At 42.3% G+C, this 17,941-nt stretch overlaps 2 protein-coding genes across 3 annotated transcripts in view; both read left to right on the top strand.

Annotated features, from left to right (window-relative positions):
- RLF (RLF zinc finger) overlaps positions 1-6,253 on the top strand; it is an 89,511-nt gene extending 83,258 nt beyond the window's left edge. For both annotated transcript variants that reach the window (XM_033226964.1, XM_033226965.1), the window contains one exon: positions 1,134-6,253. In XM_033226964.1, the coding sequence (XP_033082855.1) occupies positions 1,134-5,786 (4,653 nt within the window). In that variant the 3' untranslated portion in view covers positions 5,787-6,253. The remainder of the gene's footprint in view (positions 1-1,133) is intronic.
- Positions 6,254-13,356: 7,103 nt separating this feature from the next.
- TMCO2 (transmembrane and coiled-coil domains 2) lies at positions 13,357-17,292 on the top strand. The gene is made up of 2 exons (XM_033226966.1): positions 13,357-13,849; positions 16,886-17,292. The coding sequence occupies exons 1-2, from the start codon at positions 13,619-13,621 to the stop codon at positions 17,201-17,203; spliced, it is 549 nt and encodes a 182-aa protein (XP_033082857.1). The 5' UTR covers positions 13,357-13,618; the 3' UTR covers positions 17,204-17,292.
- The last annotated feature ends 649 nt before the right edge of the window (positions 17,293-17,941 follow it).

The following is a 17,941-nucleotide window of genomic DNA, read 5'->3' as shown; positions in this document are numbered from 1 at the left end:
ACACCTGTGATGGTGACGATAAATTACTAAATTCTTTCAGGAGGAAATGGAAAGGATCATTTATTTTATCTTTCAAGTTTTGAAAAATCCAAGTGTTCATGATACAGAGAATTTTTTTTTTTTTTGAGATGGAGTCTCGCTCTGTCGCCCAGGCTGGAGTGCAGTGGCCGGATCTCAGCTCACTGCAAGCTCCGCCTCCCAGGTTGACGCCATTCTCCTGCCTCAGCCTCCCAAGTAGCTGGGACTACAGGCACCCGCCACCTCGCCCGGCTAGTTTTGTGTATTTTTTAGTAGAGACAGGGTTTCACTGTGTTAGCCAGGATGGTCTTGATATCCTGACCTCGTGATCCGCCCATCTCGGCCTCCCAAAGTGCAGGGATTACAGGCTTGAGCCACCGCGCCCGGCTTTTTTTTTTTTTTTTTTTTGAGACGGAGTTTCGCTCTTGTTGCCTAGGCTGGAGTGCAATGGCGTGATCTCGGTGCATTGCAACCTCCACCTCCTGGGTTCTTGGAACATCAGCCTCCCGAGTCGCTGGGATTACAGGCATGCACCACGACACCTGGCTAATTTTGCACTTTTTGCAGAGACAGGGTTTCTCCATGTTGGTCAGGCTGGTCTCAAACTCCCGAACTCAGGTGATAATGCCTGCCTCGGCCTCCCAAAGTGCTGGGGTTATAGGCATGAGCCACCGCGCCCGGCCAGAGAATTTCTTAAATTGAATTTAATCTTAGACTCACATCTATACCTGTGTTTCCTGTTGCTGCCTTTTTAAACACTGCCCCTCTACTCAACATCATTCTATTTTGAATCCTCCAGTGACCTTCTGAATTTCTTTGGATTCACATGCATTTATTGTTTATGCATTCGGCGTACAGATAAATTCCTTGAAAGTAAGGAACTGCTTTAACACACAGTGCCTAGTCAATGTACATTGTTCATAGTTGTAGCATCTAATTCAGTTCTTTGCATGTTGAGACAAGAAATATCTAAATGTATCTTTCATGAAGAAAGATTTAAGATAAAATTTAGGAACTCTAAAAGTTTTTACAACCTAAAATTTCGTATCAGTGAAAGTTATATAATCTTTCTGTATGCAAAAAAAAAAATTTTTTTAATCCTGTTTTACTTACAGGCACAAGATGCTGGTCTTGGGGTGTCAGTTTTACTGTGTGTCAGAGCTCTTCAACTCAGATCAAGTGAAGATGAGGAAATGAAGGCATCAGTTTGTAAAACAATTGCCTGTCTTTTACCAGAAGATTTAGAAGTTAGACGAGCCTGTCAGCTTACAGAATTCTTAATTGAACCCAGTTTGGATGGATTTAATATGTTAGAAGAACTGTATTTGCAACCAGATCAAAAATTTGATGAAGAAAATGCACCAGTTCCAAATTCTCTTCGATGTGAGCTCTTACTAGCTTTAAAAGCCCACTGGCCTTTTGATCCTGAGTTTTGGGACTGGAAAACTTTAAAACGACACTGCCACCAACTTTTAGGACAAGAAGCCTCAGATTCTGATGATGATTTAAGTGGCTATGAAATGTCCATTAATGACACAGATGTTTTAGAGTCATTTCTCAGTGACTATGATGAGGGTAAAGAAGATAAACAATATAGAAGAAGAGATTTGACAGATCAGCATAAGGAGAAAAGAGACAAAAAACCCATCGGCTCTTCTGAAAGATATCAGAGGTGGCTTCAGTATAAGTTTTTCTGTTTGTTATGTAAGCGGGAATGTATAGAGGCTAGAATTCTTCATCATTCTAAGATGCATATGGAAGATGGAATTTACACCTGTCCAGTTTGTATTAAAAAATTTAAGAGAAAAGAAATGTTTGTTCCTCATGTGATGGAGCATGTTAAAATGCCACCAAGCAGAAGGGACCGCTCTAAAAAGAAATTACTGTTGAAAGGCTCTCAAAAGGGTATTTGTCCCAAGAGCCCCTCTGCAATCCCAGAGCAAAACCATTCATTGAATGAACAAGCCAAAGGAGAGTCTCATGAATATGTCACATTCAGCAAATTAGAAGATTGCCACCTGCAAGACAGAGATTTGTATCCATGTCCTGGTACAGACTGTTCCCGTGTGTTTAAGCAATTTAAATACTTAAGTGTGCATCTTAAAGCTGAACACCAAAATAATGATGAAAATGCCAAGCACTACTTGGATATGAAAAATAGAAGAGAGAAGTGTACTTACTGTCGACGACATTTTATGTCTGCTTTTCACCTTCGGGAGCATGAACAAGTGCATTGTGGGCCTCAACCTTATATGTGTGTATCTATAGATTGCTATGCTAGGTTTGGATCAGTAAATGAACTACTTAACCATAAACAAAAGCATGATGATCTGCGTTATAAATGTGAATTAAATGGCTGTAATATTGTTTTCAGTGACTTGGGACAGCTTTACCACCATGAAGCACAACACTTTAGGGATGCATCTTACACATGCAACTTTCTTGGCTGTAAAAAGTTCTATTACTCCAAAATTGAATACCAGAATCACCTCTCAATGCATAATGTTGAAAATTCAAATGGTGACATAAAGAAATCAGTGAAACTTGAGGAGTCTGCAACAGGTGAAAAGCAAGATTGTGTTAATCAGCCCCATCTACTTAACCAAACTGATAAATCACATTTACCTGAAGATCTTTTCTGTGCAGAATCAGCTAATTCTCAAATAGATACAGAAACTGCAGAAAACCTGAAAGAAAACAGTGACAGTAATTCTAGTGATCAGTTAAGTCATAGCTCTTCAGCTTCAATGAATGAAGAGTTAATTGACACACTAGATCACTCTGAAACCATGCAGGATATATTGTTATCTAATGAGAAAGTCTTTGGGCCCTCCAGTTTAAAAGAAAAATGTTCCAGTATGGCAGTTTGTTTTGACAGGACTAAGTTTACCTGTGGTTTTGATGGCTGTGGTTCCACATACAAAAATGCAAGAGGAATGCAGAAACATTTACGGAAGGTTCATCCATACCATTTCAAGCCCAAAAAGATAAAGACGAAAGATCTGTTTCCCTCTTTGGGTAATGAACATAATCAGACAACAGAAAAGTTGGATGCAGAACCTAAACCCAGCTCAGATACAAACAGTGACTCCCCAGATGAAGGTCTAGATCACAATATTCACATTAAATGTAAACGAGAACATCAAGGTTATTCCTCAGAATCCTCCATTTGTGCTTCTAAAAGGCCCTGTACAGAGGATACCATGTTGGAACTTCTGTTACGCTTGAAACATTTAAGCTTGAAAAACTCGATAACACATGGCTCTTTCTCAGGGTCATTGCAGGCATACCCATCCAGTGGTGCTAAGTCTCTTCAATCAGTTTCATCTATCTCAGACCTTAATTTTCAGAATCAAGATGAAAATATGCCAAGTCAGTACCTTGCACAGTTGGCGGCTAAGCCGTTTTTCTGTGAGCTTCAAGGATGCAAATATGAATTTGTGACCAGAGAGGCTCTGTTAATGCATTATCTTAAAAAGCATAATTATTCAAAAGAAAAAGTCCTTCAGTTAACCATGTTCCAACATCGGTATTCCCCGTTTCAATGTCATATTTGCCAAAGGTCATTTACAAGAAAAACACACCTTAGGATTCATTATAAAAATAAACATCAAATTGGCAGTGACAGAGCAACTCACAAACTATTAGATAATGAAAAGTGTGATCATGAAGGCCCATGTTCAGTAGATAGGTTGAAAGGTGATTGTTCTGCAGAACTTGGAGGTGATCCCAACAGTAACTCTGAGAAACCACACTGTCATCCTAAGAAGGATGAATGCAGTTCTGAAACAGATTTGGAATCATCTTGTGAAGAAACAGAAAGTAAAACATCTGACATTTCATCACCAATAGGCAGCCATAGAGAAGAACAAGAAGGAAGAGAGGGCAGAGGTAGCAGGCGGACTGTTGCTAAAGGAAATCTGTGTTATATTTTGAATAAATACCACAAACCATTCCATTGTATCCATAAAACTTGCAACTCCTCATTCACCAATCTAAAAGGCTTAATTCGCCATTACAGAACTGTACATCAGTACAACAAAGAACAGTTATGTTTAGAGAAAGACAAAGCAAGAACCAAAAGGGAACTTGTCAAATGTAAAAAGATATTTGCTTGCAAATATAAGGAATGTAATAAACGCTTCCTGTGTTCCAAAGCTCTTGCTAAGCACTGTAGTGACTCTCATAACCTAGACCATACTGAAGAGCCTAAAGTACTTTCCGAAGCTGAATCTGCAGCAAGGTTTTCTTGTAACCAGCCTCAGTGCCCTGCTGTTTTTTATACATTCAACAAGTTGAAGCACCACTTGATGGAACAGCATAATATTGAAGGGGAAATACATTCAGATTATGAAATTCATTGTGATCTTAATGGCTGTGGCCAGATTTTCACCCATCGCAGTAATTACTCACAACATGTATATTACCGACATAAAGATTATTATGATGATTTGTTTAGAAGCCAGAAAGTAGCAAATGAGAGACTACTAAGGAGTGAAAAGGTATGTCAAACAGCTGACACTCAGGGGCATGAACATCAGACCACCAGGAGATCATTTAATGCTAAAGCTAAAAAATGTGGCTTAATCAAAGAAAAGAAAGCCCCAATAAGTTTTAAAACCAGAGCTGAGGCTCTCCATATGTGTGTGGAGCACTCTGAGCACACACAGTACCCCTGCATGGTTCAAGGATGCTTATCTGTGGTGAAGTTGGAGAGCAGCATTGTGAGGCATTACAAACGCACTCATCAGATGAGTAGTGCCTATTTAGAGCAACAGATGGAGAACCTTGTTGTTTGCGTTAAGTACGGTACCAAAATTAAGGAGGAACCCCCTTCTGAAGCAGATACTTGTATAAAGAAAGAAGAAAATAGAAGCTGTGAATCAGAGCACACAGAACACAGCCATTCCCCGGGTGACAGTAGTGCACCCATCCAGAACACTGATTCCTGTCATTCAAGTGAAAGGGATGGAGGTCAGAAAGGGTGCATAGAAAGCAGCTCAGTATTTGATGCAGATACTCTGCTTTACAGGGGAACTTTGAAATGTAACCATAGTTCAGAAACCACTTCCCTGGAACAGTGTAATATAGTTCAGCCTCCTCCTCCTTGTAAAATAGAAAATTCCATACCTAATCCCAATGGGACTGAAAGTGGGACTTATTTCACAAGTTTCCAGCTGCCTTTACCAAGGATCAAAGAATCAGAAACTAGGCAACATGGTTCAGGGCAAGAAAATACTGTAAGAAATCCAACCCACGTCCCAAAAGAGAATTTTAGGAAACATTCACAGCCCCGGTCATTTGATTTGAAGACCTACAAACCTATGGGATTTGAATCTTCATTTCTGAAATTTATTCAGGAAAGTGAAGAGAAAGAAGATGATTTTGATGATTGGGAGCCTTCAGAGCACTTAACATTAAGTAATTCTTCACAGCCCAGTAATGATTTAACAGGGAACGTTGTGGCAAATATGGTGAGTGACAATGAACCTGAAGTTGACATACCTCATTCTTCCAGTGACTCTACAATTCATGAGAACCTGACTGCAATCCCACCTTTAATAGTAGCTGAAACAACAACAGTTCCTTCCTTGGAAAACCTGAGGGTCGTATTGGACAAAGCATTAACAGACTGTGGAGAGCTTGCCTTAAAACAGCTTCATTATCTTCGCCCAGTGGTTGTTCTTGAAAGATCTAAGTTTTCCACACCAATTTTAGACTTATTTCCAACAAAAAAGACAGATGAGCTTTGTGTAGGAAGTTCATAAATAGCAGTTTTGTTTTAGTAACAGACTGGCTCCAACACTGCAACATGGGGACATTTGCCAACTCGAACAAAGGCTGAGAAGCAGCCACACCGTTGTTTAGGTAGAATAGGCTGTGTATTTACATGAATGTATAATATCTATGTCAGCAGTATTGGCTGAATCCATTAGCTCTCCAGTTGGTTTAATGATTGGGTTTTTTTGTTTATTAAAAAAAAAAAAGGAACTGTACTCTTGTTTGGTGCTAATTAATACATCAAAATATACTGGGGCTTCCTTTTTCAAATTAAGTGTGCATGATTGTATATGGAACAAATACTAAGGTCCCAGGGTGGGAGGGTTAGGGAAAGGGATATGGAGTTCTTACTTGACTTGAATGTGCACCTGAGGGTGCTTTGTGTAATATATTGTACACTACAGCATCTTATATTTTTTGAGTTGAGTTTCAATAAATTACAATTTTTCACCCATTTGTTGTTTACTCATAATGAGTTTTCATGCCACGTGTAAACCAATATTGCACTTGTATTTTTTGAAATATGCCACTCACATTTTACCCCAGTAATTTTTTTATTATTAACTAAATCATTCAGAACAAGGTTTTTTTTGTTTTGTTTTTTTGTTTTTTGTTCATTTGTTTTTTGTTTTTTTTTTTTTAAGACAGAGTTTCTTGTTGCTCAAGCTGGAGTGCAATGGTGCAGTCTCGGCTCACTGCAACCTCCCCCTCCTGGGTTCAAGTTATACTGCTACCTCGGTCTCCCAAAGTGCTGGGATTACAAGCGTGAGCCACCACGCCCATCCCAGAACAAGGTTCTTTTTATCTTAAAATTTTTGTTTTTGTGGAAGAAGGTTCTGAGATTGAGTAATTAGCTGTGGGAGTGAAGATAGCTCCCAGAGGATGTCCAGATGTTGTCCGAGTAGAAAGGAGAGGATATGCCAACCAGAACATGAAGGACATAGCAAATTCAGAGGGCATGTTTCTAGGAAACTACAAATAATTTGATATGCTGGCAATAAAAGGGGAACAAGAGAGTGACATCGTTGAAGAGACAGCATGAACTAAATCATGAACACTAAGGAATTTGGACTTGAGTCTATAGGCATATATCACTGGAAGTGTGGAGTGCTCACTTGATTTGAGGAGCTGAAATTGGAAACAGTAGACTTGAAGTAATTGAGGCAAGCTTGGTGAGTGTATGTACTGATGCAGCAGAGGGCAGAGTAGATGAAATTGAGATATTTAAGGAGACAGGATTTGGGGGGTTTGGAGAGTCAAGGAAAAGATTTGGTACTGATGCAACCATTTGAGGTAGGTATACAAAGGAGGATTGGGAAGATAATGGAAACCAAGATGAGTTTGGCTTTTAGATGTGTTGAGTTTTATTAGACTGTGGGATGTCCTTTTAATACAGTTTTATTTCCTGTTCCTTGTGAAGTTTTCAACCACTTTCGTTAGCTAGATACGAAGTGACTCAGACAACTAACATCTCTTTATCATCCTTGTGGTTAGAATCCCCCCCCCCCCCCCCCCCCCGCAATTGAGTCTTGCTCTGTCGCCCAGGCTGGAGTATAGTGGAGCGATCTCGGCTCACTGCAACCTCTGCCCCTCCAGGTTTAAGCAATTCTCTGCCTCAGCCTCCAGAGTAGCTGGGATTACAGGCATGTGCCACCACGCCTGGCTAATTTTTTGTGTTTTTAGTAGAAACAGGGTTTCACCATCTTGGCCAGGCTGGTCTTGAACTCCTGACCTCGTGATCCACCCGCCTTGGCCTCCCGAAGTGCTGGGATTACAGGCTTGAGCCACCGTGCCTGGCCTATTGTGGTTAGATTTTCAAGATCTTTTCTCTGACCCTTAAGCCTTATTTTCTTGTTTTGTCAGCTCTTCAGGAATTTCATTCTGTCACCTTACCCTGAGTCTAAAGCACCCCCATAACCAAGTCATTTCTTGTCTCAGATCCCAGTAGGTAACAGAGGATTCTGAGAAATTAGAATGATCTGAGACTGTTGAAAGACATGGCAGAAACAAGGATCTTAGAGACTGAGACCACTATTGTTTCTTTGGAATCCAGCTAATTCTTCAGTGACTTGAATTTCCTCACTTACGAAGGGAGGGGGTATAGGTGAAAGGTCCCTTTTTGCGATTTGATCCTGAGAAGCACCTGTAGGCCTAGTAAAAATTCCTCATACTAGAGAGATGGTTAGCCCAGAATAAGAAAAAGCTACTAATTTATCTAAGACTGAACTATATCCATTCAACCACAAAGAACTTGTAGCCCCTGGAAGGACCAAGTGAGGCCATTCACAGTGAAATTAAACCCAGATTTTAAGAGCTCAATTAGGCCGCGCGCGGTGGCTCACGCCTGTAATCCCAGCGCTTTTGGAGGCTGAGGTGAGCAGATCATGAGGTCGGGAGGTCAAGAGCAAACTGGCTAACACGGTGAAACCCCGTCTCTACTAAAAATACAAAAAATTAGCTGGGCATGATTGCACATGCATGTAGTCTCAGCTACTCGAGAGGCTGAGGCAGGAGAATCGCTTGAACCCGTGAGGTGGATGTTGCAGTGAGCCGAGATCATACCACTGCACTCCAGCCTGGGTGACGGAGCAAGACTGTCTCAAAAATAAATAAAATCGTTCAAGTACAAGCCTAAGTAATTGATCCTAAGATCACTGTCTATCCCAGTTAGAGCAGCTTGCATCATTTGATCTGTATTAAATACTTTTGGCTGGGTGCGGTGGCTCGCACCTATAATCCTGGCACTTTGGGAGGCCGAGGCGGGTAGGTCACCTGAGGTCAGGAGTTTGAGACCAGCCTGACCAACATGGAGAAACCCCATCTCTACTAAAAATACAAAAATTAGCTAGGTGTGGTGGCAGATGCCTGTAATCCCAGCTACTCGGGAGGCTGAGGCAGGAGAATCGCTTGGACCCTGGAGACGGAAGTTGCAGTGAGCTGAGATCGTGCCACTGCACTCCAATCTGGGCAACTGAGCAAGACTCCATTTCAAAAAAAAAGAAAAAGACTTTTATGTTTAAACCAGCATGAATGACTATATGATAATACAGGGCAAAGGGTTTTTTTTTTTTTTTTTTTAGCTTGTAGTAATCATTTTAACTTGATATCTCTGGAATTTGTCCCAACCCTGGCACAGACCTGAAAGCACTGACTTTGTTTTCAAAGCTTTTTCAATTCAAGAGTGCCTCCAAATGGTGAGTAGGAATGAAGACTTCCAGACGCTTCTATTCTTGCCTGTACCCAGAATTCTCTTGCTTCAGTGTTTTTCCCATTTTCATGAGCCCATGTATGAAAAAGGGTAAGGAACTGTGGAGAAGAAAGTTTTTTATTAGCCTTCCTCGGGGTATTCCATGCTCAATCTATCCTTTCTCAGTCCCAAATAGCCTACTGAGCTGAACTGCCTAAGACATAGTCATTCACCAAATATTTAAGTACACACATTTAAAAAGATACAATTCCAGGTGCGATGGGAGACGAGGAAAAACAGTGAAGTTGTCAGGGCCATCAAGAAGCTTTCACAAGGTGAAGGGAGGGCTGGAGTTTCTCAAAACATTGTTACTTAAAGTGTGGTAGTGGGCCAGCAGTATGGGCATCACCTAGGAGATTGTTATTAATAAAAATGCATAATTTCACGCCCTACTCTAGACCTACTGGACCCAAATGTGCGTGTTAGTAAGATCTCCAGGTGATTCTTAGGCACAGAAAAGTTCTAGAAGCACTGGCCTGAAGTGGGAAGTACTGTGAGAATTCAGGGTGGTTATGCTTTTTCGCATTTTACATAAAATTATCTTGTTGAATCTTCATAATCCAATGAAGTAGTTGCTGTTATTATCCTTATCTGACAAAGTACTTGAGACAAAGCATCTTGACAAAGCTTTTGACAAAGCATCTTGCCTGGCTGGCACAAATAGAGATGGAGCCCAGTTTCCAATCTCATTCTGACTGGAAGAATGTCAGAGAGAGACATTTAGTATAAAGGAATAACAGATGGAAAGTTGCAGGTGGTATTTGAAGTACCAAAAATACCACAGTTCTGTAATGTGAGTGAGTGTGAAGGTGAATAGTGGGAAATACAATTTGAAGTGTAGGTGAAAGGTTATTCAACTAAAACTCCACAGTCATGGTGTTGACATTTTTTCATTTTTGAATATAGAGATGGGAAACTGGTACATATTTTTTTCTGTGAATAACATGAAAGCTACGAAAAAGGCAAGTTTTCTGAAACTTTTACTTACTCGTTTTTGTTATTTTTTGAGACGAGATCTCATTAGGTTGCCCAGGCTGATCTTCAACTCCTGAGCCCAAGCAATCCTCCCACCCCAGCCTCCCAAAGTGCTGGAATTTCAGGCATGAACTACTGCACCTGGCCAGAAACTTCTAAAACTCAGAAACGTTGCTCCTCCTCACCTCCTACCCCAAGGTAAACTGTGATACCTCCTGGCTTTATACTACTGATTTTATACCCTATTATGTAGAACTGTGTCTAGAAAGAGTGGCCTATCCCTCTGTGACCTTGGTCTACTCCTGCAGGAGTGGTTTCTGTGACAGACTGCATTTGGAGGTTTGATTCACTCTGGGGAAGGTAACCAGGATAGGCAAGAGATTTAAAAATCTGTCAACATGTATTTGGCAGGTATAGCCTGAAAAAAAAAGACCAGAGGCGTAGGAAAGCTATCTAAATGGTTAAGAAGCCAAATATTTAGAAAGCATATACCATCTGCTAGCCTCTGGGTGGTAAGTGTTGAACAAGACTCTTTCCTGCATCATAGAGATTTAAGAATCCAATAGGGGACTGGTTGTGGTGACTCATGTCTGTAATCCCAGCACTTTGGGAGGCAGAAGCAGGTGGATATTTGAAGTCAGGAGTTTGAGACCAGCCTGGTCAACATGGTGAAACCCTGTCTCTACTAAAAATACAAAAATTAGCTGGGCCATGGTGGCGTGCGTCCCTGTAATCCCAGGTACTAGGGAGGCTGAGGCAGGAGAACTGCTTGAATCCAGGAAGCAGAGGTTGCAGTGAGCCGAGATCAGGCCACTGTACTCCAGCATGGGCAACAGAGTGAGACCCTGTACCCCCCCAACCTCCCCCCCTCAAAAAAAAAATCCAATAGGGAAGACAGACATTAAAACAGTACACATAAGTAAAAGTGCTTTTATTTTTAAACGGGGAATAGAGGGGCTTGTGAGAAGTGGACCAAAAAAGGACAGCAAAAGCTTCATTGAGGATAATGTTTAAACTGAAACCTAAAGAATCAATAGAAGTTAGCCAGGCAATAACCTGTAGTGCCAGCTACTTGGGAGGCTGAGGTGGGAGGATCACTTGAGCCTAGGAGTTAGAGGCTGTAGTGTGCAATAATCACACCTGTGAATAGGCACTGAACTCCAACCTGGGGGAGGAGGGGGAAGCCAGGCAAAGAATGCGAGTAATCGTAATCCAATTATGTGCCAAGGCTTTGTGGTTCAACAGCTTGGTGTGTTGGTGACATTGATAAGACTACTATAGCTGGAGTTGAAAGAACAAATGGCAGAGGAAGAGAAGACTTGGTACGCAAGCAGGGACCGGGCATTTTAGTGCCCTGTTAGCCATGTTACAGATTTTGGATTTTGTTTGAAAGGCAATGAAAAACCTGTAAGAATTTATCAAAGGCTGACTAGGTGCTATTTCTCATGCCTATAATCCCAGCATTTTAGGAGGGCAAGGTAGGAGGATCAGCTGAGATCAGGAGTTCGAGACCAGCCTGGCCAACATGGTGAAACCCCGTTTCTACTAAAAATGCAGAGATTAGCCAGGCGAGGCACGTGCCTAGTCTCAGCCACTCAAGAGGCTGAGGCAGGAGAATAGTTTGAACCCAGGAGGCAGAGGTTGCAGTGAGCCAAGATTGCACCAATGCACTCCAGCTTGGGCAACAGAGCGAGACTCTGTCTCATAAAAAAAGAATTTATCAAAGGCTTGAAAGTAGGCATTGCATAAGTCAGTAAGTCCTAATAGGGCATGATGCGACTACTGAGTAGAAGTGACTGACAGATGAGTGGGTGGATGCCACTATTAAAGGTGAACTGAAGGCCAGGCATGGTGGTTCATGCCTATAATCCTAGCACTGTGGGAGGCTGAGGCAGGTGGATCATGAGCTCAGGAGTTCAAGACCAGCCTGATCAACATGGTGAAACCCCATCTCTACTAAAAATTTAAAAATTAGCCGGGCGTGGTGGCACATGCCTGTAATCCCAGCTACTAAGGAGGCTGAGCCAGGAGAATCACTTGAACCCAGGAGGCAGAGGTTGCAGTGAGCTGAGATTGCGCCACTGCACTCCAGCCCGGGTGACAGGGTGAGACTCCAAGACTCGTCTCAGAAAAAAAAAAAAAAAAAAAAAAAAAAAAGCCCTGTTTATATCCTATTTCCTTGCTGGGTGCGGTGGCTCATGCCTGTAATCCCTGCACTTTAGGAGGCTGAGGCGGGTGGATCACTTGAGGTCAGGAGTTCTAGACCAGCCTGGCCAACATGGTGAAACCCCATCTCTACTAAAAATATAACAAATTAGCCAGGCGTGGTGGCGCAAGCCTGTGATCCCAGCTACTCAGGAGGCTGAGGCAGGAGAATCGCTTGAACCTAGGAGGCACAGGTTGCAGTGAGCTGAGATCATGCCACTGCACTCCAGCTCAAAAAAATAAAAATAAAAAATCCTATCTCCTCACATTTCCATTCAACTTCAATACACCTCAGCTTTTTTTATTATGTGAAAGCAGCTGCAACAGCTGCTGTCCATGTGATGAATTGTTGGAAATGTAGATCTACACTAAGAGAGAAGCCACTAGCCACATGTGGCTATGTAACTTTTTTTTTTTTAGACGGAGTCTCATTCTGTCACCAAGGCTGGAGTACAACATCAGCTCACTGCAACCTCTGCCTCCCAGGTTCAAGTGATTCTCCTGCTTCAGCCTCCCAAGTAGCTAGGACTACAGGTGTGCACTACCATGCCAGGCTAATTTTTGTATGTGTAGTAGAGACAGGATTTCACCTTGTTGGCCAGGTTGGTCTCGAACTCCTGGGCTCAAGTGATCCACCTGCGTCGGCCTCCCAAAGTGCTGGGATTACAAGCGTGAGCCACCGTGCCTGGCCAAATTTAGTTAAAATGCAAAATTCCATCTCTGCTGCACTATTCACATTTCAGGTAACTAGTGGTTACCATATTGGACATGGCAGATAAAGAACATTTTCATGCCGGGCGCGGTGGCTCAAGCCTGTAATCCCAGCACTTTGGGAGGCCGAGACGGGCGGATCACGAGGTCAGGAGATCGAGACCATCCTGGCTAACATGGTGAAACCCCGTCTCTACTAAAAAATATACAAAAAAACTAGCCGGGCGAGGTGGCGGGCGCCTGTAGTCCCAGCTACTCCGGAGGCTGAGGCAGGAGAATAGCGTGAACCCGGGAGGTGGAGCTTGCAGTGAGCTGAGATCCCACCACTGCACTCCAGCCTGGGTGACAGAGCAAGACTCCGTCTCAAAAAAAAAAAAAAAAAGAACATTTTCATTATTGCAGAAAGTTGTACTGGACAGCACTTTGCTAGAGCCAGAACTAGCCAAAGATCAGATAAAGCAATATGAATGAACTGAAAACCCAGGCCGGTGCCTGGTTGGTTTTGAGTAAGATGCACTGGTTAGGTGAGTGGGAAGCAAGCTGACCTTTGGAACAGTGACATCACAAAGCACAGCACACAATGGCTCCAGAACATGTGGGCCCCCAGGCCACTACCCCTAACTAATATCTAGATTCCTGAAGCTTCTGCACATGTAGTTCCTGGAGCTGCTACTTATTAAAATGTCAACATCTTCCTCTTCTAACTGGGACAACCTCTTAGATTCTCTGAGCACAGTATGGAATTGGATACAAGCAAGTTTTTTGGGAGAGACTAGTGCACCTCAGCAAACAAATTTGGGACTATTAGATAATCTTGCTCCGGCTGTGCAAATCATCTTGAGGATTTCTTTCTTGATTTTGTTGGCAATAGGAATATATGCCTTATGGAAACGAAGTATTCGGTCAATTCAGGTTATACTCTTTTGTTACAAACATTTCTATAGCTATAAATTGAAATTTGATTAGTTCTCTCCCATATTGCTGCCACCAGTTTTAAGATCATGCAGATGTGCCAAGGCAAACCTTTGTCTCTTAAGTTGGCAGAAAGTAGGTTATCCTTGAAAACCTCCATCAATTAGGCTTTGGGCATAAAAATGCTCTTTCTCACAGTGTCTTTGGCTTGTCTTCTGTAATAAAATAGACCAAATATGTTTGTAACCTGAAAAGACAGCCTTACCCTCAAAATGTTTTGGTCAGTTATTCATCTTTGAGTGCTACTATGTTTCTAGAATAGGCAACAAAGTATAGCTAGGATCATGAGTATGGCCTTTCTTCCTATGCCATTGTTCTGTAACTGATAAGAAGGCATATGTATGAAGTCATCACAATGTGCTCATTATTGTGTTTTAACAAAATAAGGCTTCGTAAGTATATAGGAGCTCTTTGGGGAGTAAGAATTTAACTGGCTGGGATTGTGAAAGACAGGATTTTACATCTGTGTAGTCATCAATAATAATAGTTAACAGCCGGGCGCGGTGGCGCAAGCCTGTAATCCCAGCACTTTGGGAGGCCGAGACGGGCGGATCACGAGGTCAGGAGATCGAGACCATCCTGGCTAATACGGTGAAACCCCGTCTCTACTAAAAATACAAAAACTAGCCGGGCGAGGTGGCGGGCGCCTGTAGTCCCAGCTACTCGGGAGGCTGAGGCAGGAGAATGGCGGAAACCCGGGAGGCGGAGCTTGCAGTGAGCTGAGATCTGGCCACTGCACTCCAGTCTGGGCGACAGAGCGAGACTCCGCCTCAAAAAAAAAAAAAAAAAAAAAAAAAAATAATAATAATAATAGTTAACATACAATATAGTCGAATGCTTTGAGAATCTCAAAAATTCCATGAAATGGACAGAGGTTATTTTCACATGACAAGTGAAAAAACTGAGGTGCACTGAGGTTTAGTGGAAACTTAAGGTGACAGGCTTTTAAAATGGCTTTCTTAAGAGTGGCAAGTTTACTTGATAAATGCAGAGAGAAGTTGTTACTGGATCATTTTTTAGCATTTACTTATTTTCATATGTCACTATTGTTTAGTAATTATGGTCACAGGTCGTTTCTATTTTAAACCATCACAATCCTGCATAGTAGTCAGGGCAGATATTATTTTCTCCATTTTGTAGATGAGAGAACTTGATTATCACCCACCCAGGTTCACATAGTTTGTAAGAGCTGGCAAAATTGGAGTTTGAACCGAATTTCTAGGATTTAAAATTCAGTTCTTCTCCAAAATCTCATTTAATGTAAACCAACTGGCCTAAATCTTGAACAGGAATGTGTGTGTGTGTATATGTGTTTGCGCGTGCGCACGCATATGTATGTGTATTGTGAGGATTACAGGAGATATTATATATATAAATCTTAGCACATATATTCAATAAGTGGTGCTACGGTGAAACCCCCTCTCTACTTAAAATACAAAAATTAGCCGGGCGTGGTGGTGGCACATGCCTGTAGTCCCAGCTACTCAGGAGGCTGAGGCAAGAGAACTGCTTGAACCCGGGAGGTGGAGGTTGCAGTGAGCCAAGATCGTGCCACTGTACTCCAGCCTAGGCAACAGAGACTCTGTCTCAAAAAAAAAAAAAAAAAAAAAAAAGTGCTAGTTGTTATAAGGAACAAGATGATTTTTTTCTTATCCTAGCAAGAATCTGTCCTATACATATGCATTTATTTTTTATTTATTTATTTTGAGATGAAGTCTCGCTCTTGTCCCCCAGTCTGGAGTGCAATGGCGCGATCTCGGCTCACTGCAACCTTTGCCTCCCAGGTTCAAGCAATTTTCCTGCCTCCGCCTCCCGAGTAGCTGGGATTACAGGTGCGTACCACCATGCCCAGCTAATTTTTTGTATTTTAAGTAGAGACGGGGGTTCACCATGTTGGCCAGGCTGGTCTTGAACTCCTGACCTCAGGTGATCTGCCCACCTCGTCCTCGCAAAGTGCTAGGATTACAGGCATGAGTCACCGTGCCTGGCATATGCTTTTATTTTTTTAAATTTCTTTTTTATGTTTTAGAGACAATGTCTTGCTTTGTCACCCAGACTGGAGTGCAGTGGTGTCATCATAGCTCACTGCAACCTCAAACTCCTGGTCTCAGGTGATCCTCCTGCCTTAGCCTCCTGAGCAGGTGGAACCATAGGCATGCACCACCAGGCTTGGCTAATTTTAAAAACTTTTTTGTAAAGACAGGGTCTCGCTACATTCACTATGTTGCTCAGGCTGGTCTTTAACTCCTGGCCTCAAGCAATCCTCCCATCTCAGCCTCTCAAAGTGCTGGATGCAGTGGTTCACACCTAAAATTTATTTTATATAAATAAAAAATATATATAAAATTTGTTTAAGAGACAGGGTCTGGCTATGTTGCCCAGGCTGGAGTGCAGTAGCCATTCACAGGTGCCATCATAGCACACTACTCCTGGGCTCAAGTGATCCTCTCACCTCACCCTTCCTAGTAGCTGGGACTACATATGTGTGCCATTGTACCCAGATCTCTCCTAGTATATTTTAAGAACCTTTTCTATGACCAAGAAATACAGTTTTTCAGACTACTATGTCCTAAAGTGTACTTGGAGGTGTAAATTTCTGGATTGTTGTCCTGGCTCTACCACTTCCAATATATAACCTTGGTCAATGACAGAGTTCAAACTGGAAGGTATATAGTTATCTAGTTCTGTTTTTTCTGCATAAATAGGTCATGCATAGGCAAAGTAACTTCCAGACATTCAGAAAATGGTTATCTATGATTACAATCTTGATTAAATGCAAATAATAGTCCTGCCTGACCTGCCTACCTGTGGTTTGCAGTGAAAATCAAAAGATGAAACATGTGAAAATATTTTGCTAAATGGGAGACTTGTTATTGGAATGAGGAATTACTGTTACTATTAAGTTTTTGTTTTGTTTTTCTCTTATAGATAGAAAACTGTAGCAACTAACATTCAAATTCTGTTGTTCCATTTTAGAAAACATTGTTGTTTGTAATCACACTCTACAAACTTTACAAGAAGGGCTCAGCTATTTTTCAGGCTTTGCTAGCCAACCCAGAAGGAAGTGGTCTCCTAATTCAAGACAATAATAATATCTTCCTGTCCTTGGGTCTGCAAGAGAAAATTTTGAAAAAACTTCTGACAGTGGAAAACAAAGTGAAAGACCTAGAAGGGATAATCATTGCTCAAAAACCTGCCACAAAGAGGGGTTGTTCCTCTGAGCCCTACTGCAGCTGCTCTGACTGCCAGAGTCCCTTGCCCACATCAGGGTTTACTTCCCCATTTGAAATGTGATGGACTCCAATCTTTTCCAGAAAAGCACTGTTTCCCTCATGTGTGCAGTGGCGTATCAATAAAGATAGAGAACCCTATTGAAATTACCCTGCAAAGACTGGCTCTCTATTTAGTAGCGCTGAACTTCTACTTGTATGTATGGTGGGGTAAAGTGGGATACAGTGGTAGTTTAAAATGTCTCTAGGATTGTGGTGTACACTCAGCAGGCTGGAGACCATAAGCTGCCATAGAGGGAAGAGGATAGCTGAGCTGGAATCTAAGACTATAGAAAGAGAAAGGAGGGTGGTCAGGTGTATGGCCTTGAGGTCCATGCCAACAAGGTTAGACTAAATATAATAAAAAGTAGGGGGTGGGCCGGGTGCGGTGGCTCAAGCCTGTAATCCCAGCACTTTGGGAGGCCGAGACAGGTGGATCACGAGGTCAGGAGATCGAGACCATCCTGGCTAAACCGGTGAAACCCCGTCTCTACTAAAAATACAAAAAAACTAGCCGGGCGAGGTGGCGGGCGCCTGTAGTCCCAGCTACTCAGGAGGCTGAGGCAGGAGAATGGTGTGAACCCGGGAGGCGGAGCTTGCACTGAACTGAGATCCAGCCACTGCACTCCAGCCTGGGCGACAGAGCGAGACTCTGTCTCAAAAAATAAAATAAAATAAAATAAAATAAGATAAGATAAAAAGTAGGGGGTGGGAACGGTGGTTCACGCCTGTAATCCCAGCACTTTGGGAGGCCAAGGAGGGC

Source organism: Trachypithecus francoisi, unplaced genomic scaffold (assembly GCF_009764315.1).
Source record: "Trachypithecus francoisi isolate TF-2019V2 unplaced genomic scaffold, Tfra_2.0 Lachesis_group12, whole genome shotgun sequence".
Taxonomy (NCBI): domain Eukaryota; kingdom Metazoa; phylum Chordata; class Mammalia; order Primates; family Cercopithecidae; genus Trachypithecus; species Trachypithecus francoisi.
This window is presented reverse-complemented; position numbering and strand designations above follow the sequence as displayed.